Source organism: Bubalus kerabau, chromosome 10 (assembly GCF_029407905.1).
Source record: "Bubalus kerabau isolate K-KA32 ecotype Philippines breed swamp buffalo chromosome 10, PCC_UOA_SB_1v2, whole genome shotgun sequence".
Taxonomy (NCBI): domain Eukaryota; kingdom Metazoa; phylum Chordata; class Mammalia; order Artiodactyla; family Bovidae; genus Bubalus; species Bubalus kerabau.
Window position 1 is genome coordinate 22,923,900 of NC_073633.1, and position 23,712 is coordinate 22,947,611.

The 23,712-nt window shown below is 44.7% G+C and overlaps 1 protein-coding gene across 2 annotated transcripts in view; it reads left to right on the plus strand.

The window, feature by feature from the left end:
* The window catches only part of THSD4 (thrombospondin type 1 domain containing 4), a 669,170-nt gene that overhangs the window by 640,705 nt on the left and 4,753 nt on the right, over positions 1 to 23,712 (plus strand). For both annotated transcript variants that reach the window (XM_055536867.1, XM_055536866.1), the window contains 7 exons: positions 899 to 1,174; positions 8,996 to 9,125; positions 10,620 to 10,824; positions 11,350 to 11,523; positions 14,261 to 14,434; positions 19,472 to 19,651; positions 23,148 to 23,292. In XM_055536867.1, the coding sequence (XP_055392842.1) occupies positions 899 to 1,174; positions 8,996 to 9,125; positions 10,620 to 10,824; positions 11,350 to 11,523; positions 14,261 to 14,434; positions 19,472 to 19,651; positions 23,148 to 23,292 (1,284 nt within the window). The remainder of the gene's footprint in view (positions 1 to 898; positions 1,175 to 8,995; positions 9,126 to 10,619; positions 10,825 to 11,349; positions 11,524 to 14,260; positions 14,435 to 19,471; positions 19,652 to 23,147; positions 23,293 to 23,712) is intronic.

Sequence of the window (23,712 nt, forward strand, 5' to 3'; positions counted from 1 at the left end):
AAAGAATGGGAATATTTGCATGACAATTGTCCTAGAACTTGAACGGCTAGGTCAAGAGATATGTGCATTTAAAATGCAGAGCGATCTTGCCAAGTTGCCCTCCAAAGCTTTGCATCTATTCGCAGGCTCACCCAGTGTGAGAAAGTGTGTTTTACAGCACCTTCAATGAGGGGTTTAGGGATTAAAGGTTTCCAGAGTTTCTCATCTTTATTGTTCAGTTCAGTTCAGTTCAGTTCAGTCGCTCAGTCATGTCCGACTCTTTGCAACCCCATGAATCACAGCACGCCAGGCCTCCCTGTCCATCACCATCTCCTGGAGTTCACTCAAACTCACATCCATCGAGTCGGTGATGCCATCCAGCCATCTCATCCTCTGTCATCCCCTTCTCCTGCCTCCAATCCCTCCCAACATCAGAGTCTTTTCCAATGAATCAACTCTTCGAATCAGGTGGCCAAAGTACTGGAGTTTCAACTTTAGCATCATTCCTTCCAAAGAACACCCAGGGCTGATCTCCTTTAGAATGGGCTGGTTGGATCTCCTTGCAGTCGTTAAGATAAATAGAATTGCTGTTGTTGCTTTCTCATGTAGTTCTTTAATTAGGATGAAGCTGAGCACTATTGTATGACTTTTGGTTGTGTGTAGTTCTTTTCGCATGAAAAGAAAAGAAATTGCCTCTCCCAGGTCCTTGCTCACTTTCCCTTCTGTGATGTTCATCTTTTTCTCATTCATTTTTAATAATATTTTAATATTAGGGAAATTAACATCTACTTATTTTAGATACATGTGCTTCGAGTTAGAAATGATCTCACGCTACCTGATTTCTAATGCTGAATCATTTCCTTTTGACAACTCACCATACAAACCCATCTTCTGTGGTGTGTGCACTTGCCTCTCCCAGGGGAGCCCTTCAATGGCCAGCTGGTACCAGAAGGGAGGAGCCAGCAGGAGGGAAAAGAGAAAGAGGGGGACCAGGAGAAGGCAGACGAGCGCGGCGGGGCACCTGAAATGTTCACGTTGGAATCAGCACAGACCTTCCCGGTCAGGCAGCCGGACAGATTCTCTCTCCACCGGCCTGACAGTGTGGTGCCACCAGCTCCACAGCCCCCTCGGCCGAGCCGGGATCACAACTGGAAGCAGCTGGGGACCACAGAGTGCTCGACAACCTGCGGGAAAGGTAAGCGCGTGTGAGGGCTAGGAAGGTCTCTGCAGACGCCCAGGCGGGAGTGGGGAATATACAGGTGGGCCCCAGGCATGCGGCAAACCCTTCTCTCCCTGAGCCTGACTGCAGGATGGCTCGCAGTGGATTCTGTGTTAGGGGGTCCCCAAGACCTGATGATCCACTGGAAGGACCTGGAAAACTCAGAAAAGCTGCTGTGCTCGTGGTTATGATTTATTACAGTGAAAGGCTACAGATTAGCGTCAGTAAAGGGAAAAGCACATGTGACAAAGTCCAGGAGACACCAAGCCAAATCAGCCTCCAGGTGTCCCCTAGGGCCCAGTAGAGTGACACAGGGCTACATTTGATTAAGCCAGCAATGTTATAGATAAGCCTAGTATTGCCAACCAGAGAAGCTCACTCCAGCTTTGATTTCCAAGGGATTTATTGGGGTTCAATCATGCAGACATGCATCTCCCACATTAGCTATTCAGCCTCTAGCACTCCAGAGGTCAAACTATGACTTAAGGCATGCAAAAACAGGCATTCATATAAATCGCATTGTTGGCCTAGACTAGATTGTCAAAAGGATACAGAGCAACCCAAGATCTCCAGCATAGAATAACTCTCATCAGCAGAGTATTCCAGGGGCTCTGAGGTTAATTATCTCCAGGCTTAGTCAAGGGCCAGTCCTGGACACAGGTTTCTCCTTGGAATATGCAGGGTCTGAGCAACCCAAGCCTGCTGAGTTAACCCTTTCCTGCACAGGACATTCATTAATAATCAGAGAATACACTCCCCTAGTTCAAGATTTACAAGTTGACACACAAAGCAAGGTCGTTATGGAACACTTACACAAATGTCATTGGAGAGTCATTCTCACATCTAAGGGTTTCAGAAGAAAAAGGTGCTTTTGGAGCTTGCAAGCTTAGTTAGCCAGCCCTTCCTCTTCAGTAATTTCTTGGTCTTGTATTTATCCCATTATTTTAATCCCGATCAACTAAGACCACCAGGAACAAGACTGCAGCCCAGCAAAGTCAGTTTATGCAGCAAGGGGGCTACACACCAGAGGGAGTATACAGCATTTCTTCAATGGAAAGAAAAGATCCAGTAATAGGATTTGGGGGGAAGGGTGGAGTTTTGGTGAAATTTAAATTGGGTGTGAGGTGATACCTCATTGTAGCTTTGACTTGCATTTCTCTAATAATTAGTGATGTTAAGCATGTTTTCATGCATCGGTTGGCCATCTCTATGTCTTCTTTGGAGAAATGTCTATTTAGGGCTTCCACCCATTTTTTGGTCGGGTTGTTTGTTTTTTGATATTGAGCCACATGAACCATTTGTATATTTTGGAGATTAATCCTTTGTCAGTTGCTTTGTTTGCAAATATTTTCTCCCACTTTTAGGGCTGTCTTTTCTTCTTGTTTATGGCTTCTTTTACTGTGCAAAATCTTTTAAGTTTAATTAGATCCCATTTGTTAATTTTTGTTTTTATTTTCATTACTCTAGGAGGTGGGTCAAAAAAGATCCTGCTGCGACTTATGTCAAAGAGTGTTCTGCCTATGTTTTCCTCTAAGAGTTTTATAGTGTCTGGCCTTATTTAGGTCTTTAATCCATTTTGAGTTTATTTTTGCGTATGGTGTTAGAGAACGTTCTAATTTCATTCTTTTACACGTAGCTGTCCAGTTTTCTCAGCACCTCTTCTTGAAGAGGCTCTTTTCCATTGCATATTCTCACTTCCTTTGTCATAGATGGGATGACTGTACGTGTATGGGTTTTTCTCCGGGCTTTCTATCCTGTCCCGTTGGTCTATATTTCTGTTTTTGTGCCATGAGTGGACCTAGAAACTGTCGTACAAAGTGAAGTAAGTCAGAAAGAGAAAGACAAATCTGCAGAATCTAGAAAAATGGTGTAGATGATCTTATTTGCAAAGCAGAAATAGAGACACAGACATACGAAAACAAATGTATGGACACCAGAGGGGAAGAACGGGAAGAACTGGGAGACTGAAACTGACATATTTGGACTGTTGCTGCTGCTGCTGCTGCTGCTGCTAAGTCGCGTCAGTGGTGTCTGACTCTGTGCGACCCCATAGACGGCAGCCCAACAGGCTCCTCTGTCCCTGGGATTCTCCAGGCAAGAACACTGGAGTGGGTTGCCATTTCCTTCTCCAATGCATGAAAGTGAAAAGTGAAAGTGAAGTCGCTTAGTCATGTCCGACTCTTAGCGACTCCATGGACTGTAGCCTACCAGGCTCCTCTGTCCATGGGATTTTCCAGGCAAGAGTACTGGAGTGGGGTGCCATTGCCTTCTCCGATATTTAGACTACTAAGTATAAAATAGATAACTAATGAGAACCTACTCTATAGCACAGAGAATTCTACTCAGTGCTCTGTGGTTACCTAAGTGTCCATCTCAGTGGGAAGGAAATCCAAAAAAGAAGGGATATGTGTATACGTAGAGCTGATTCATTTTGCTGCAGAGTAGAAACTAACATGACATTTAAAGCAAGTATTTGTTGTTTGGTCACTCAGTCGTGTCCGACTCTTTCAGACCCCATGAACCACAGCATGCCAGGCTTCCTTGTCCTTCACCATCTCCCAGAGTTTGCTGAAACTCATGTCCATTGAGTCCATGATGCCGTCCAACCATCTCATCCTCTGTTGTCCCCTCTCCTCCTGCCCTCAATCTTTCCCAGCATCAGGGTCTTTTCCAATGAGTCAGTTCTTTGCATCAGGTGACCAAAGTATTGGAGCTTCGGCATCAGTCCTTCCAATGAATATTCAGAGTTGATTTCCTTTAGGATTTACTGGTTTGATCTCCTTGCTGTCCAAGGGATTCTTAACACTCCAATACAAATTAAGGTAAATAAATAAAACAAGGTTGTAATAGGCTTGAAGCCAAGCCTATCTGTGTGTAAAAGAGTCAATATCATTATCAGTCTGGACTGTGACATGGGCTCACAACCCTGAGTCCTTGAACACTCCAAAGTTAAGACAGATGTGGGATACGATGTTCAGAAACCCCTGATCTCATGTTCTGCACCTGGGTTGGAAATTGATGCTGCTTCTCTGCTCCAGGTGCCTTAGATCTCATTTTAAGAGGATGTATAATCTTTTATTCATGATTTCCTTCGTATATATGGTGAGAGCTTCCTGCTTGCAGTGAAGTGTTATTTGTGATCCTAAAACAGCTGTTCTTTGAGGGGAGGTTATCATAGAAACAAAGGCTGTATCTCAGAAAGTTTCTGCAACTGGAAAACCGTGAAGCTCCCAGCGTATTGGTTTGGGGATTTTTTTTTTTTTTTTTTCCTTTTCTTAAAGAGACTTGTATCTGAGAGCACAAAATTTGGGAACCTTGGCATAATCAACATGTGGAAAAATCTTTCACAACCACCTCTATACCTTTTACCTTTTTCATAGGAGCACTGACTTAGTGGCTTTGGAGAATCGAATTTAAGTCTTTAGTTCCTCTTGGGGTCTGGAGCCCTTTCTGTCGGAAGCTTTGCTAGTTCCATGATGCTTTCAGAACTGGAGTGCTGACTTATGGAGGTTTTATTGTGCTTATACTTAATACCGGCACAGAGAACATTAACTGGAGTCAACTTCTCTTATAAGCCTTATGAGGGAAAGTAAACGCCTGCTAAATGTGTCTTCACAGAGGCAGAAAGCAAGAGATAATTATACATTAAGGCCAAGAAGAGTTTAGTGAGAATCTGTCACAACATCAGTTTAGTGTGGTAAGCAGTGTGAAACGCACTTGACACAGAAACTCAACATCAGCATGCATTAGTCCCTAAATATTCTACCATTTAGGTAGTGGTATGATGCCCGTTGGGCTTCCCTGGTAGCTCAGCTGGTAAAGAATCTGCCTGAAATGCAGGAGACCCTGGTTTGATTCCTGAGTCAAGAAGATCTCCTGGAGAAGGGATAGGCTACCCACTCCAGTATTCATGGGCTTCCCTGATGGCTCAGATGGTAAAGAATCTGCCTGCAATGCAGGAGACAGGGGTTCAATCCTTTGGTCAGGAAGATCCTTCCGTGGGTTGGGAAGGTCTCCTGGAGGAGGGCATGGCAACCCACTCCAGTATTCTTGCCTGGAGAATCCCCATGGACAGAGGAGCCTGGCGGGCTATAGTACATGGGGTGGCAAAGAATCGGACACTGTCACATACACATGATGCCCATTAAGGGGCTTCCCTGGTGGCTCAGACAGCAAAGAATCCACCTGAAATGTAGAAGATAGGGGTTCAATCCCTGGGTCAGGAAGATACCCTGGAGAAGGCACTGGCAACACACTCCAGGATTGTTGCCTGGAGAATTCCATGGACAGCAGAGCCTGGAGGGCTAACAGTCCATGGGGTTGCAAAGTCAGACACAACTGAGCGACTAAAATGCATACATGATGCCAGTTAAAGGAACCAAATATACTCGGAACTAGATGAAATCAAGGCAGTTATAAAAAGGATAAAAATTGTTGTTGTGTAATTTGACGTCAAGGATGGCAGGTATAGAAGAGTCTTTTCCATCTCAGCCTTTAAATGTAGCCTGGCCCAGCCTTTCCAGTAAGATGAGATGTAGGCCTGTCTGGAGACCATAAGGCATTGTCTTATGGGACAAGGACACAGCATGCGCCCTTTGCCACCCTGCTTGCTGCTCACCCAGCTTTGTGTTCACTGGACGGATGCTACTTACTCATCCAGGTGGTCATTCAATGGTGCCTATCTATTCTGTCCCAGGCACGATGGAGGGACCCCTTTGGTCCCTCTAAGATTTGCTCCCAGCCAGCAATGGTCTCAGACGTGCAGCGCAGGAAGGCAGTGCAGATGCACAAAATATTTAGCTCATCTCGTGGTCCTTAGTGTAGTGATAAGTATGCCATAACCAAGAAGTTCTGAGCCTGCCAGGGCTGTTCTTCTCTTTTCTGCAAAACCCAAGTTCACTTGCTTTGTAATCTCATTATTTGTCCCCACAAATACCCTCTCTAAAACTCTTCTCCAGTCCTTCCTGGCAGCACTCGCCAGACTGACTACACATGCCTTTCAGGTTAAAATTTCAGCACCATGATAGCATCATCACAGGAAAGAACTCTGTCACCAGTGGGCAAGAGTGACCCATACTCTGCTCAGTCATTGCCCAGACCTCTGTCTATCTGGTCAAATTCTTGGCTTGGCTCAGCTGATCCCTGAGTTTAAAGGCTAGAGTCGCTTACTGTTTTCTTGCTCCTTACTTTGCCTCTCTCTTCACAGTCCCTCACTGACGTCTGCACTGGCCCCTGCCTTCACTGACTTGCCTCATTTTACCTGTGGTATGATGCTCCCCGCGCCAGTGGAATGTACTTCCGTTTTGATTAACATGCTCAACGTCCAGCCCAACCAACTGATCCCAGATTTTTCCTGCTGCCTGAAGTCCAGCCAGCACCTGACCTCCCCACCCCATTCTTGCTGGCTAGCACTTAGAGGACTAATTGTATGACATTCTTGGGCAATGAAGAGATGGCCAGGTGCCATTTTGCAGAAATATAAACTGACCCAAAGAAAGAAACCATTTTGGTCATTGGGTCAGGAATTATAGAGCTAGTGCTTTCTCACCGTCAGAGAAAGTGTGCCCCTGAATTTATTTCCTTGACTAATCTCTGGAACTTGACAATGGACAAATATACGGTACAGGCAGTAAGAAGGTGGAAGGGGGCAGGCAGTGGCCATCTGCACACAGCCCCAAGCAGGATCCATATTTCCAAGTCACAGAGTATTCCTAGGGTAACCTGTATCCTTTTAGCTAGGGACATTCAATTCTCCCCTCATTAATGCCAAGCAGTTGGGGTACTTACTTTTCCTTTCCAGTCCACAAACTTCTAAGTAGAAAAGTTTAACCCACATGGTCTGGAGGGAAAGGGATGGGCTAAATAATACGATTTTTTACTTAATCCCTTAATGGCTGAGTCCCAGTGGGTATCCTGCAAGCTGTGAACTGAATCTTATTCATCTTTATAACTCAGCACAGTGTGCTTAATGTTTGTTGAATTTCATTAAAAAATCTCTTAATGGAAGCAGATTTGTCACCGGACAAAATTTAATTCCACAGAAGCTTTTGCTTCCTATTAATTTTATAGCCAGCACTGCTTTTTACTCAGCTAATAACGATGCTTAATTGGAACATTATTTTAAAATAATGGTCTCAAGTTGTAGCGGCATTGTAAATATTCACAGCAAGAGTAGTTTAAACAAATGATTGTTCTGATTCAAAACCGTCCTACAAACCATCAGGTTTCTTACAAGAGCTAGCCTCTGGCTCATTGTGTCACCCAAGACCAGCCTAAAGGAGCATTGAGACTCTTTGTGGCTGATGAAGTATTTAGAGACACTTACATTCAAAGTTATCCCTCTAGTTACAATTAATATTATAGCAAGTTGAAATTCAGAAACTCTAAATGCCTGGCCAATTAGCAACAGAACTGAGACAAAGCTGTAGGATACATGATAGTGTTCTGCCTAGCAGGATTCAGGTACTGGCCTAGACTGGGACTTGGGTGGGTGGGGTGGGTAGACAATTATTTGTAAAAAAAAAAAAAAAAGCGTCTTATTCCTCAGACCCTGGAGTTGCAGTCGGTTTAAAACACTCATTAGTAATTCTTCAGTGGTGCCACCAGGGGGTAGCAGAGAGAGGTAGGCAGAAGTGAATCCACTTTTTTTTTTTTTTTCCATTTGAGAGCTAGAAAGTTCACTGAACAAATTCTGACTTTTTCTCCAAAATAGATTATGCTTTGTTAAGCACAAAATACTCAGCTGTGCATTTAAAACAACCTGAGGCCATTAGTAGTTTTTTAGGAAAGAAATACAAATTTTAGACCTCTGAAAAATATTCACTCAACAAACTTTTATGAGCACTTACAAACTTGGGCTTCCCTTGTGGCTCAGCTGGTAAAGAATGCATCTGCAATGCAGGAGATCTGAGTTCGATCCCTGGGTTGGGAAGATCCCCGGAGAAGAGAACAGCTACCCACTCCAGTATTCTGGCCTAGAGAATTCCATGGACTGTATAGTCAGTCCATGGGGTCGAAAAGAGTCGGACACAACTGAGCAACTTTCACTTCACTTCACTGCCCTGCTGTACTGGCGTTACAGGATTGAGCAAGAACTAGTCCTGTCCCCAAGAAGCTTACCGTTTCATAAGGGGCAGACATATACACAAATAACTAAAATACCATCAGATCAGTACTTTACTAGGGGAATGTATAAAAATGATTGGAAAGGCAAAGCCAGCTGCTTTTCTAGCCTCTCTTGAATCTTATTTCTCTGCCCCAGCCTGACTGTCTCTTCAACATACCTGACACTCAGAGGGCAGTTTGCCATGCACTTTTGTTCTAGGTCAACAACCTGAACAGCCTCCTCCCTCCAAGATACACGTGTGCACAGCTACCCAAAATCAACCCTCTCTCTATGATGCAGCTAGATCCCTCGAGACCTGTTCTCTCTCATGTTTCCAGAAAACCTTCAAGACACTATTATTTGTGTTCATTTTATAATCACTCCCCTGCCTAGCCATCTCTCTTGTTGTCTTGAACTCTTAGGAAAATTGTTTTTATCTGCCATTGAACATGTTCAAACCATGTCCCCAAATAGGTCATAAGACCTTTGACGACAGGAACTATTCCTACTGTTCTCTGTTGCCCTCTACAGAGCCTGGGAAAGCCCTTGTGCAGGAGGTGTTGACAACTCAGGATGGAGGAGTGTGTGTGTGTGAACAGTTCTGTTTCTGAGGCTTCTCTTCATAAGCACCAGGATCTCTGCATGTCTGCATCCAAAGCGCAGTGTTCAAACACTTCTTCTTGTCCTTGCAGGATCACAGTACCCTATTTTTCGCTGTGTGCACAGAAACACTCACGAAGAGGTTCCTGAGAGCTACTGTGACTTGACCATGAAGCCGACCCCCGAGGAGGAGCCCTGCAACATCTTCCCTTGCCCAGCCTTGTAAGAGGACCTCTCTGTTTCGGTCGCGTGTTTCTGGCTCAGGTTGCTTTTGCATAGGACCCTAGTAGTAAATATAATCTGATCAGCCTACATCTGATTTAAAAGGAAACTTGGTCTGTGTATAAAATGCAATCTGTTTAGAAAGCATGCCTGTCTTTCAGGACTAACACAGGAGCTTGTGTTGGAATGTGCTTCCACAGGAGCACACTCCCAGGAAGCCTTTGGTGAATTGGAGCAACTAGGTTTTAGCTAATAAGGGAAACAAAGAGGGAAGCAAAGAGTTACAGTCCAGTGTGGTCAGTGCTCAGGTGAGCTGTGTACAGAGACACAATTATCAAAGTCACAAATATGTCTGCCTGGGGAGCGTCCCAGGAGAGGTATTGGGTTAGTTATTGACTGATAAATGGGACACTTTTAGAAGACCAAGGCAGGGAACTTCCCTGGCAGTTAAGACTGCAGTCTTAACTGCAGTCTTAAGCAGCAGTTAAGACTTCACCTTCCATTGCAGAAGGTGTGAGTTCAATCCTGGATGGGCAGCTAAGATCCCACATGCCTCATGGCCAGAAAACCAAAACATAAACCGGAGGCAATATTGTAATAAATCTGGGGCTTCCCTGTTGGTCCAGTGGTTGAGAGTCTGACTTACAATGCAGGGGACACAGGTTTGACCCCTGGTCTGGGAAGATCCCACATGCCACAGGGCAGCTAAGCCCGTGTACCACAACTGCTAAGCCTGCACACTAGAGCCCGGGAATCACACCACGAGAAGCCACCACAATGAGAAGGCTATGCGCTGCAACTAGAAACCAACCCCCTGCTCTCAACTACTAGGCAAAGTCAGTGCACAGCAGCAAAGAACCAGTACAGCCAAAAATAAAAAAAGATAAATATTTCTTAAAGTATTGTAATACTTTCAATAAAGACTTTAAAAATGGTCCACATCAAAAAAAAAAAAAAAAAAAAACAATTTAGAAGAACAAGGGGGGAAAGTCCTGAGATGGGGCTAAAACATAATTCTCAAACTAATAAGAACATACTTCTTACCCAAAGACACAATGGACATGTGCTAATGTCTTATTTAAGTAAGTGACAAGACAGGATGACAGAGGAGAATATGCAACACTGATGTGTAAATAGTGAATGAAGAATAACGAAGGTTGGAATAAGATTACTAAGTTAGTCTCAAAGTGGGTTAATGTACTACAGGGTGATAAAACTCACCTTTGAGTTATTTTGGTGACTAGATTAAAAAAAAGAATCACTAGTCCCTTCTTGGGTCTTAATCACTGATGAATAGGGTATGGAACAGAGTCCCATCCTTTACGGAGGCCTGTGGGTGGAGGCAGGCTGCCAGGCACTGCTTTAGGCTGGGGGTCACCTGTAACCAATGATTCTGATGCTTCTGTGTACATTGGCTTGGCCAGCTTCCGTGTGAGATGCTCCCTTCCTGTTGACTGAAGTGATGGTCTTCTCGCTCTCTCCTCCCTGCACTAGCTGGGACATCGGGGAGTGGTCCGAGTGCAGCAAGACCTGCGGCCTGGGCATGCAGCACCGCCAGGTTCTGTGTCGCCAGGTGTACGCCAACCGCAGCCTGACGGTGCAGCCCTACCGCTGCCAGCACCTGGAGAAGCCCGAGACCACCAGCACCTGCCAGCTCAAGATCTGCAGCGAGTGGCAGATCCGGACGGACTGGACCTCGGTACGCGGGTGGGGCGGCCTGCTCTGGAGGTCCCCCTGCAAGACCTACAGCCGCCCTCCCGCCTCCCCTCTCCCAGACCTGATGTGGGAGAACCCTGGGCTCTCCAGGAGGACCCTTCCTGCAGTTTTCTGGAAGGACTTTTCTGCAAAGCATAGGAAGTGCTGGTTGCCAGGTAGACTTAGGGGCTGACTTTCCGTCAGGGTGACCCATGAGAGCTCTGTGCACACAGGTTTCCTCTCTCCTGTGTCATGGTGGAGTGAAGACCAGTGACTGCTAGAGTCAACTCCTCCTTGCCATCCTGCTCTCCCATTTCACAGATGACAGAACTGAGGCCCAAAAGATCAAAGGAAGCCTGGGATCCTCCCCAGGTAGCATTGCATGGCTGGGTACACAGCAACCCAGGAGTTGTTCCTTACCCTGCCCTCTGCTCAGGTGGTGGGTTAGGAGGACCAGGGTGCCCTGATGGGAGGGGGCCCTCGGACTCAGCACTGCCCACCGCGCTGACGTGCACTTGCTGCGTTTTAGTGTTCGGTGCCTTGTGGAGTGGGACAGAGGACCCGGGACGTGAAGTGTGTGAGCAACATCGGGGACGTGGTCGACGACGAGGAATGCAACATGAAGCTCCGGCCCAATGACATTGAGAACTGCGACATGGGGCCCTGCGCCAAAAGCTGGTTCCTGACCGAGTGGAGCGAGCGGGTGAGCGGGAGGGAAGGCGGGCAGGCGGGGCTGATGGGCAGCAGTGTGCACCAGGAGGTGCCCTAAACCACACAGACATGAATCTCGAGTTGGAAATCCCAAGGGTGATTTCTGACTTTTGGGGAGAGGCCTAGAGATGAACTATCATAGGCTCCCTGTGCTCCTATGAAGATTAAGGGCCTCGGAGATCAAGACATGGGTGTGAAAGAACTCACTTAATTCTCCTTAGCACATCACATGAATATTAAATAATGAAGTTCTAAATAAAGTGCATAAATGCATCATACCTTTCCTACATCTTGGGAATGTCTGGCATAGAACAGGCACTCAGCAAATGACAGGCCCCTTCCCTGCTTCTTACAAACTCAGAATCATTCACAACATTCCTCTTCCCAGTAGCCAGGCCACCTTGGGGGTCCCTGGTGTCAGGTGTCAAAGATGAGCTAAAAGGTGTATGTAGTTCATCGTTATCCCACCAGTAACCTGTGTACAGAGGAAAACATTATGAATTCATCTATCAGAGACAAAAATAAGATTTATGTTAGAAGAGAGAAAGTGAAATAAAAGCCGTTCAGTCGTGTCTGACTCTTTGTGACCCCATGGACTATACAGTCCATGGAATTCTCCAGGCCAGAATACTGGAGTGCGTAGCCGTTCCCTTCTCCAGGGGATCTTCCCAACCCAGGGATCGAACTGAGGTCTCCTGCATTGCCAGTGGATTCTTTACCAGCTGAGCCACAGGGAAGCCCTAGAAGAGAGAGGGGTGGCAGTAATGGTTGCACAACTTAATGCACAGAGGCAACTTAATGCCTCTGACTTGTACTCTTAAAAATTACTAAAATGGTAAAGTTTATGTTATGTGTATTTTACCACAAAAAAAAAAAGTTGAGGAAAAAATACTAAGCTCAATTAAAAGATATGCCTAAGGGTGGGAGAGGGAGGGGGAGGAGATGATGGTTTTGCCTGCCTACTCTTATGGAAGCTATTGATTGACGGGCAATAGGAGTATTCTGACCAACGCAGCTGAACTGCTCATCAGATGAGCAGTGTCTGGGCTTCTGAATTCTTCAGAAGACTGTGGAAGTTTAACCAGGATGGAGGTATGAGTGGCTGCCTTTTAGTCCCTCCCTATCAGTTAGGCAAGTCTGCACCATTTCCCTTAGAAGAATCCCTCAGGGTGCTTCCACCCTGTAATGTGCCTGCAAACCCCTGGAAACCTGGTTACAGTGCAGAACCAGAGTCCTCCTGCCAGGAATGTGTCCAGCCATCCAGGTAATAATGGAAAAGATATAAGGGACTGGGTCATGGGCCCCCAGACACACAGACATGTGTGTGCATGCTCAGTCACTCACTCATGTCCGACGACTCTTTGCGACCCATGGACTGTAGCCCGCCAGGCTCCTCTGTCCATGGCATCCTCTAGGCAAGAATACTGGAGTGGGTTGCCATTCCCTTCTCCAGGGGATCTTCCCGACCCAGGGATCAGACTCAGGTCTCCTGCATTGCAGGTGGATTCTGTACCATCTGCGCCACCAGGGAAGCCCCAGCCTCACAGAGAATAGGGATGTGACACACACTGACGTGCCTGGTTCCCAGACCAAGCTCTCCCTTTATTTCGGTCTGCCTCCCAGTTCTCCTCTAGCTGTGGCCTTTGAGGGATGGAAACACCTGCGTTAGTATCAGGCAGCAGTGTCCTGTGAGAGACTTCAACCCTCCTGTCCCAGACCAGGCCAGACTCAGCTACTAGCAGGCGGGCATGTGCCCAAGTTTTCGTGCTCTCCTTCTGCTGCTGACTATACAGTAAGTCCCCTACATAGGAACCTTCAAGTTTCGAGCTTTCAAAGATGCAAACGTGCATGCACATGTTCAGTCGCGTCAGTTAGTTCACGTGTCTGTCATACGTTGCCATGTGGCCCTGCTTTTGTGTGCTCTACTGTACAGCGCCACGTGCAGTACGGTGTCTTTATTTCAAGCCCAGGATGTCCGGAAGCAAGCATAAAAGCAGCGGTGATGTAGCTGGCACTGTATTGTACTTTTCAAGGGCCTGTACCGTGAGATTAAAATATTTTCTTTTGTATGTGTTTGGTTTTTTTGTATTATTTGTGTGAAAGTATTATAAACCTATCACAGTACAGTACTATATAGCTGATTGTGTTAGCTGGGTACCTAGGCTAAGTTTGTTGGACTTATGAACAAATTGGGTGACTCAGTGGTAAAAGAATCTGCCTGCAATGAGGGAGACTTGGAAAACATGGGTTCGATCCCTGGGTCAGGAAGATCCCCTGGAGGAGGAAATAGCAACCCACTCCAATATTCTTACCTGGAAAATCCCATGGACAGAGGAGCCTGGCAGGCTACAGTCCCTAGGGTCAAAAAGAGTCGGACACAACTTAGCTACTAACACATACACTTGGAAAGGAACTCCTTTATGTGTAGGGGACCTACTGCATTTTTGAACTTGAAAGCTGAAACAGGTAGAACAGGTAGTCTGACAAGTGTAACTATTAATCACAGTCGTGGGACAGGATATTTGGAGTGAAGACTGTCCCGGGAAACCTGGACGGGGTGCCATACTGATGTCCCATAATGGAGGAGACTGAATGACAAGGGTCAGTGGTTTCCAAGGGAAAGAGATGGTAGGGAAACTGGGGGGTTCTGACCTCCTTCACCTCCTCTGAGAGTGACTTCAGAACCTGTGGGGAGGCCTCCTCTCTAACGTGCCCGTCCTGTCTCACAGTGCTCGGCGGAGTGTGGGGCTGGAGTGCGGACACGCTCGGTGGTGTGCATGACCAACCACGTCAGCAGCCTGCCCCTGGAGGGCTGCGGGAGCAACCGGCCAGCGGAGGCCACCCCGTGTGACAACGGGCCCTGCACGGGCAAGGTGGAGTGGTTTGCAGGGAGCTGGAGTCAGGTGAGTGGCCAGAACCGATGTGTCTCTGTCCCTGGTGAGAAGCAACATAGCAGAGGGGTCAGGAAACAGGGCTTGGTGTCTCCCAGGGATGCTAAATTTGAATCTCAGCTGTGCTACCCATGACCCTAGAGAAGCTACTTATGCCTTTGGAGCCTCATTCGGTCAACAGTGCTTATTGAGCACCTACTATGTGCTCTTCTAAACCCTTGGGCTACATCAATGAGCAAAACAAATATCCCTGCCCTCAGGAAGCCTATGGTCCAGCATGGTTTCCTTATCTATACAATGCTGATTGTGCCAGCACCTCTGAGGTTATTTTTAGAAGTGAAGTGATGTTTACACAGTATGTGATGCAGTGCCTGATGTACAATTACACAATAAATTGTAGCTTCTACTGCTCTTATTGTATTGCTGTTGTTAATAAAGTCAGTTGGGCCTGTACTTGAAAGTCAAAAGCAGAAATGGATATGATCCAGCAATCCCACCTCTGGATGTATACCCAAAGAAAAGAAAATTATTATCTGGGAGGGATACCTGCATCCCCTACCATGTGGGTAACAGCATTATTCACAGTAACCAAAGCATAGAAATAACCTGTGCCTGTCAACAGATGAATGGGTAAAGAATATGTGGTATTTGTTTATAATGGAATATTATTCGGCCTTTAAAAAAAGAAGGAAATCCTGCTGCTTGCAACAACATGGATGGACTTGGAGGGTATTATGCTAAGTGAAATAAACCAGACACACCACTGATACTGCAGTGGTATCACAAGTAGTGGGATCTGAAAAAAAGTTCAATTCAGAGGAAGAGAATAGAGGGATTTCCCTGGTTGTCCAGTGGTTAAGAATCTGCCTTCCAGTGCAAGATATGCAGATTCAGTCCCTGACGAGGAACTAGAATCCCGCATGCCCTGGAGCAGTTAAGCCCATGTGCCACAATTAGACAGCCCTCGTGCTACAACAGAGACACAGCAAAGCCAAAAACAATAAATACAGAATTTTTGAAAAGAGACAAACAGTAGAATGATGGGGGCTGGGGGTGAGGGGACTAGGAAGAGATTGGTAAAAGAGTTCAGATTTTCAGTTATAAGACGAACAAGTTCTGGCGGGGGGAGCGGTCTAGTGTGTAACAGGGTGTCTGTACTGCAGTAGATAATACTGTACTGTGTAATCGAAATTTACTAAGAGAGTAGAACTTAAGTGTTCTCACATATGCATGTAAAAAAGGTAAATATGTGAGGTGATGGATGCGTTAACTTGATTGTAAGGACAGTTTCACAATGTATATGTATACTATATCATCATGAGCATACTTTTAATATATTACAATGTTATTTGTCAATTACGTCTCAGTAAAGCTGGGGGAAAGAAGCAGAAACAGAAGGTTATGTTTGTTCATTATGAAGAACCAAGAACACCAAATACCTCAATACAGTAACTTAACTGATCAATTAATTTTTCCTTAGAGTTCCAAAATTGCACATGAGCCCCCTACAATCATTCCCTCTTTGCCCGGTTATGATGACCATCAGTATTTTGAGTTCTCAGACCATCTAGGATTTGGCTCGCAGGGCTGGCTTGTTCTCCAAAGAATTTTGGCTGATGATCATGATTTATACATTCTCTGGACCTCCGGCTCCATATAGAATTTTATTTCTTTTAAGTAGCTTTAATAACAGACCCTGAAAAAAATGGACTGCCTTGTCCTTGTAAATTGATACAGCCCCTTTGGAAAGCAATCTGGCAATAAAAGTCAAGAACCATAAAAATGTTCATTTGCTTTAACCCAGTCACCCCACTCCTGAGTATTCATTTTAAGGAAATAATTAACAGGAGGAAAAAAAGGGGTTTTCAACAGAGATGTTCGTGACAACAGGGCAATTAGGGATATTATGGCATATCATAACTCATTAAGGTATTATGTAACAACAACAATAATAATTAAAAGATGTGGAAAGTACAAATAATGGCAAGTGAAAACCAGACTATGTTAAAGTATGGGAACCCTATCTCAACCGCTTCAAAGTATAGCTTTTTATATAAACAACATGAGCAAATGTTTTCTCCTCAAATTCCCTGTAATGTTTTTATAATACAAACTGTAGAATATTAACAAATTCAGAAAAGAAAGAATTCAAGTACTCCCATGCTACCCAAGTCGGTATCAGAGTTAGGCATACTTGATAACTGATCCCAGCTCTCTGATTCCTTAGTTCTCTGACTTGGGGTGGGTAATTTAACCTTTCTGAGCCTGGTTCCTCATCCAGATAGAAGAATAATAATACCACCTTTTTAGAGTTGCTATTGGGTTTTCATGAGACACTGTAGATAAAAGGGTTGTTGCTTGGGACATGGGGAGTACTTAATAAATATTTGTTTCCTCTTCTCCATGTTTGTTATTTTTTCTGCCAATGTTTCTATCTCATTGTTGGTAGCAAAATATCTAGGATCTAAACCCCAAAGATAATTCAGAAGTGAACAGTGTATGGGACACTAATTACACCAAGTATCTGTGGAAACTCTGGGAGAATAGTGGAGGACAGGGAAGCTTGGCATGCTGCAGTCCATGGGGTCACAAAGAGTTGGACATGACTTAGCGACTGAACAAGAGCAATCTATGGAAACTGAGACAATGGGAAGAATCCTGTGTGAGACTGTAGTATCAGACCATGACAGCCTTCACACAGAGCAGATAACCAGTACAATTCAACTCACGTGTCCACCAGTGTTTGAGGAAGAAGAGAGGGGAGCAGGATTCAGTTCTTTTTCATTTATGGGCCTCCCATTAACTCTAGACCTACTCAGAGAACTGGCTTCCCCAGTGGCTCAGGTGGTAGAGACCCCTTACCAAGGTAGGAGACACAGAGATGCAGGTTAAATCCCTGGGTCAGGAAGATCCTCTGGAGAAGAAAATGACAACCCACTCCAGTATTCTTGCCTGGAGAATTCCATGGACAGAGAAGCCTGGTGGGCTATGGTCCAAGTAGTCACAAAAAAGCTGGACATGAATGAGCGTGGGTGCAAGCACTCAGAGAATGAGAATCACATGAATCCTGGTGAAGGCAGCGTTTATTTCTGCTAAGATTAGAAACATGGAATGTATCACCCTGTCATCCAAAGAGTCAGGACCTGATTGATTGTAGACCAGGTTTTGTTCCTGAATTTATAAGACTGTCAGAGCCTGCTGACACCTCCCTGCCCTGGGAATTGGATATTATCCCCGAAGAAAATGAAATAGAGCACGCTTAGTTATTGAAAGTAAGTCTTAAACATTAATTGACTTCAATATATAAAAGGAAATATTCCTTCCAGACCCATGGTTTGAAAGAGAGTTGGCCTCAAATGGCCCACTGGCCTGGTCACAGTGGTTGGTCCAGATTGGACATGTGACTCAAGCTGAGTCAAACTGAGTCCTTCCCTGGGAGTTTTACTGTGGACTTTGGGGAAAAGACTCCCTTGGAAGTTGTGAGCACAGGTGCTAGCAGCGGTCCTTCTGAGGCTTGTGGAGGACCCGTCCCAAGAGAATGAGACTTCTCAGGTTTAGGGACCCTTTTCCTACTCTGGAAATGGAGTAGCCCAACTCTTAGTCATAAGATATTCCACCAGTCTATTACTCATGCCAGATGATTTCTTTCTTCCTTCCCTGTCAATTCTGGGTTTACTTCATCCTGTGTGTGTATGCATGCTCAGCTGTGTCCAACTGTTTGCGACCCCATGGACTGCAGAACACCAGGCTCCTCTGTCTATGGGATGCTCCAGGCAAGAATACTGGAATGGGTTGCCATTCCCTTCTCTAGGGGATCTTCCTGACCCAGGGATAGCACCCGTGTCTCCTGAATTGGCAGGAGGGTTCTTTGCCACTGAGCCACCTTGGAAGCCCTGCTTCACGCTTAGATTGTTTTAGTTCTTGTGGGGCGGGAGAGTCCTCCACAGTCTTTAGCCATTAGGAGCAGGCCTCTTGTCTGCCCCTGTGTCTGGGTCACATTTATTCTCTAACATCTGAACAGACAGCTCCAAAACTAAGAAGCCTTGTAGTTTTCTGTATACCTGTGAAGATGGCAGAAAACAGGCTCAAAGTGGAAATTGCTGATGGAGATGTTTATCATGGGCCGTGTGACTAATCTGTAGTCTGTTAGCTTGGGTTTGAGGGGCTTTTTTTGCTGTGTGGTGACATGGGTTCCCCCCCACCATTCTTTTTATTTCACCATGTGCCTGCATACAGAAGCAAGGCTAATATTAAGAGTTGCAGCTGTAGACATTTTTACAGGCTTTTCATAAAGGCAATAGCTTCTTTAAAGTCTTTAAAAGTATATAGATCACAGCTTATAAAATTTTTTCAATCAAAAGGTAATAAGAGTACACCAAACATGAACAGAAAACATTTTGCAAAGTAATAGATACTAACTAAAATAAGTAATGGGCAGTTACATGCATCATATTTCCATAACCTAATGCAATGAAGCAAGACGTGTAATTATCTGACTAGACTCTTTGCAATCACAACCTCAGTGAGCTTTGGCTCCAAGTAAGGAACCAGGGAGTTGGATTCTGTGGGAAAATCTTCCTGCTGGCTGCCTGTTGGGAGGGGAGGGCTGATCATAAGGGACATTGTCCCAAGTCTGTGGTCTTCTTACTTCACCCACATACATGCAGACTCTGGGAAAAGCATTCATACCCAGCAGTATCCCACCAAAGGCCAGCAGATAAGCTAAATGTTAGTTCATTGTTTTACAATGAGAGGTGTCAGAGTCTACCAGACAAAACCAAATGACTGGATGGCATGCTCTTCAGGATAACCTATGGGAAACCTGATTTCACTCCCATATTACTGAGGGCATCAGGATCTCAGCCACCAGCATCCTTGAGACCTGAGAGTTCAGGGCAGGTGCTCTCCATGCCAGAAACAGAGCTGTCAGGAAAACTGGGACCTCCCTGAAGCAATGATGGAAAGTTCTGGTAAACCTTCCTCGATGGATGGTATTTCTCATCCCCTTCCTATCACGTGACACCTGTCTTTCTCTGCTGCCTCCTCTAGTGCTCCATCGAGTGTGGGAGCGGGACCCAGCAGAGGGAGGTGATCTGTGTTAGGAAGAACACAGACACTTTTGAAGTGCTGGACCCCTATGAATGTTCCTTTCTGGAGAAACCCCCCAGCCAGCAACCCTGCCACCTCAAGCCCTGTGGGGCCAAATGGTTTCACACAGAATGGAGCATGGTAAGTCTTGGTGCTCTCATCTGCTTCCCCCTACCCCTCATGGCTGGCCCATCTACTGGGTGCCAGGCACTGGGCTCAGCCCAGATTCCCTGCACAATCTGCTGTCCTTGGTCACAGCCAGGGTGCCCTGAACTCAGCCTGCTTGGTGGGAAGGAGGGAGCCTGAGGCTGGGATGAGCTTGACTTCCAAACTATGGAGGCCATAAAATGGTGACTCAAATTTTCATGGGCCTAAGAATCAGCTGGGATCTTGTTTGCAAAGACTGATTCTGGGTCCAACTTGGCCAAGAAATTTGCTTCTTAGGATTAGGTTTGTGTTGGCCATTTGGTCTTTGAGAAAGCAAGAGCAGACCACTATTTTCTTCTGCCATTTGGTTTGGAGAGTCTAGAAAGGACCAAACTCACCAGGCCACATCAAAGGCCACAAACTCCTAAGACATCTGAAGGGAATAGCCCTGATGTCCCTTAACAGGTAAATGAATGAACAGAGGTTTGTCCAAACAATGGGGTGCCACTCAGCAACAGGAACCAAAGAATTGATACTGCCTATGACATGGAAGAACTTCAAATGTATTTTGCTAAATGGAAGGAAGACTCCCCTCCCCCCACAAAGCTGCTGCTGCTACTGCTGCTAAGTTGCTTCAGTCGTGTCCGACTCTGTGCGACCCCATAGATGGCAGCCCACCAGGCTCCACCGTCCCTGGGATTCTCCAGGCAAGAACACTGGAGTGGGTTGCCATTTCCTTCTCCCCCCACAAAGCTACACAGTGTATAATACTGTCTATGTAATATTCTTCAAAAGGAAAAACTATCAGAACAGAGACCAGACCAGTGATTGCCAGAGGATGGAGTGGGACAAATCTCACTACAAAGGGACAACACAAAGGAATTTGTTCTGTGTGATGAAAGTTCTGTCTTGTTTGCAGAGGGAGATACATGATTCTCTGAATTTGTCAAAACTCAGAACTGTGCGCCACAGAAAATGAATTTTTCCGCATGTAAATTTAAAAATAAATAAATAAGTGGGGACTCCCCTGGTGGTCCAATGGCTAAGACTCCACACTCCCAGCACAGGGGGCTTGGGTTCAATTCCTGGTTGGGAAAGTAGGATCCCGCAACTAAAGATCAGCAACTAAAGAAGCCATATATTACAACTAAAAAAGATCCCAAATTCCGCAACAAAGATTACACGTGCTGCAACTAAGACCCAGACCATCCAAATAAGTAAATAAATATTTTTTAAATAAATAAGTCAATTGAAGCAAATATAAAATATATTGTTACTGTAGTAGCAAAGACAGTGACAGAAGCTAGACATTTTTAAAATTCACTTTGTTTTATAAATTTGCATTTGGAATAAAGTAAATATTTTATATAATTATAAAACAAAATTATTCTTTTAAAAAGGAAATCCCTAAAAATGGAAAATGAATGGAACAAATTAGCCTTAATATGTACGCAGTTGGTGGCATCAACTCTCTTGCCTGTGGCTCTAAATCACAGTAATCTGACTGTCTATACCTAAGGACAAAAAGAACTGCAGAAAAATGTTTACATTGTTTGCAATAATCACATTTTTAGTGATGGCTGTTGTCCTGTGTTCTGAGATGGTTGGGTGTATAACAGGTGATAAAGTAAATGAATAATCTACTTCCCAGTACTCTGATGATATATGTAATAGTAGATATGATGCTATGGCTCTGTTATCCCCACTTGCCTTAAGAAACAGGATTCTCAGCTTAGGAGAAAGAAGATAACAGACAAAATAGAAGAGATTTAAGCGAAAATCCTGCTGTCCTGAATTTGACTTAGAAATATCAGTTTGAACTCACAAATTAATTTATCTTAAAAAAAATATTCTCTGTTTTATCCACTGAAAGATCCTGGATACAGTGACCAACCCAGTAGCAAAGGCCATGCCTATCAGCTGGAATATGGTTTCAAAATGCCACTCTCTGGGACATCCCTGGTGGTCTAGTGGTTAAGATGCTGCGCTTCCAGTGAAGGAGGCCTGGGTTTGATCCCTGGTCGGGGAACTAAGATCCCACATGCCAAGCAGTGAGACCAAAAAATAAATAAATAAAATGACACCAAAATACCATTCTCCACTAAAAGGAGCCAAAGAAAAATGTCTGATTCCAGGTCTGGGAATGTATAGGTATAAATTAAATCAGGATGACTTTTTATACCAGGCAGCAAGGAGGTTCTTAAAGATGAGTTCATGTCTAAAGAGCTCAAGAACCAACTCTGAGGCCTGGATAGCCACTGATGGGGCATCAATGAGCATCAGTAAAAATAATAACTGCCATGCACTGAATGAAATCCATCCATCTATAATCCATCCATCTGTAAGTTTAAATCCATCCATCTATAATAAATTTAAATCCATCCATGTATAATAAGTTTACAATGATTAAAAAACTAACTAGAGGATTCACCATTGTAGGATGTTAGAGGAACCAACTCATTATTCTGAAAACTGATAAATAAAGGAAAATAACCAAACATTTGCCCTGTCTTTCCTAAACAAGGCATCCCACTGGGTAACCAGAGTAAACATAAATGAAGAAGGAGTGGGAATGCTTTAGATTCTCAGCTTGTAAAAGAAGAAGTGGTATTAGGATATTATCACCATTTTTCAACCCCAGATGAACTAATGGATCTGCTCTTGAGTGAGTGTTGACCTCCTCCAAAGAGAGACAACTAAACACATCCTATGAAGTGGTCTCACCACACACACACACACACACACACATCAAACCTGCACCTGATAAGGTTGAATAGATTGGAGCCAACATCCTATCTGTGGGAAATGTGGAGGATAGAGGAACATGTCAGCCTGTATCACGGGGGATGCCCTCAGCAAAGTCTTAAACTGTGGGAAACTCTTCAGGACAGGTGATTCCATTCCCCCAACAACTCAAGTACAAGGGGAAAAACACAGGGGAGGGAACCCATGGCTTAAAAGGCCTATCAACCAACTGCAATGTAGAGACCTGATGTGGACCCTGATCCCCACACCCCCAAAAAATCTCTATTTTAGAAAGTTGACATGTCAGTAACAGGGTTTGAAAATTGTAGCTGGACTTTTAAACTACAAAATAAAGCAAGAAAATCTAAAATAAAATTGAGATTCACAAGCAAAATGAAATATATGCTTGAAGAGAAGAAACTATTGTCGATTTCTAGGTGTAATAATGGTATTGTAATTTTTTAAGAAGCTTGGTTGTTTAGTGCTACAAACTGAAATATTACAGAAGAAGTAATATGATGTCTAGATCTGCTTCAAAGTAATTTGAGACATCATCCTGGAGGGTACAGACGGGACGTGGCTAGCCATGAGTAGATGCCCATTGAGGTTGATTAGTAGGTGCAGGGGAGTTTGTTTTAATATTGTCTCCTTTGATAGATGTCAGAATTTTCCAAAATCTGCCTTCTTCAGTGTGCTGAGCAAATGGGCTGCCAAGAAGTCTAACTTTCTTCCTTTCCCCTCACAGTGTTCCAAGACCTGTCAGGGTGGCTTCCGCGTCCGGGAAGTCCGTTGTCTGGCAGATGACATGACCCTAAGTAATCTCTGTGACCCTCAGTTGAAACCAGAAGAAAAAGAATCTTGTAACCCTCAGGACTGTGTCCCTGAAGTTGGTAAGTAGGGAATCGTACCTTGCAGTAAAAGATTCATCTTTCTTCATCTCCATCAAATTCTCTGGTGTCAAAATGCCAGATACATCTAGGTCTCACTGTGACTGTGTGCAAAGTCATGGAGTTCAGAGGGGGTCAGCCTCCTTCAGGTGTAAATTTCATAATTTAAGGTAGCTGTTGATAGCACAGATGGCAAGCAAAGAGAAACTTGCATGGGAATTGATTAAAATGGCAATGCATTCAGAGATATGGTTCCAGCATCCTTAAGGTCAGAGTAAACAGATTTCAGCTGCCTGTTTAAAGAAGAAAAAATATATATATAAACTTGTTCTCAGCCCACACTCACACCTTCCAACGGTAACAAACAGTGGAACTGGGATGGATAGCCACACCGTCTGCCCTTTCTCATTCCCTAAGTCTAGG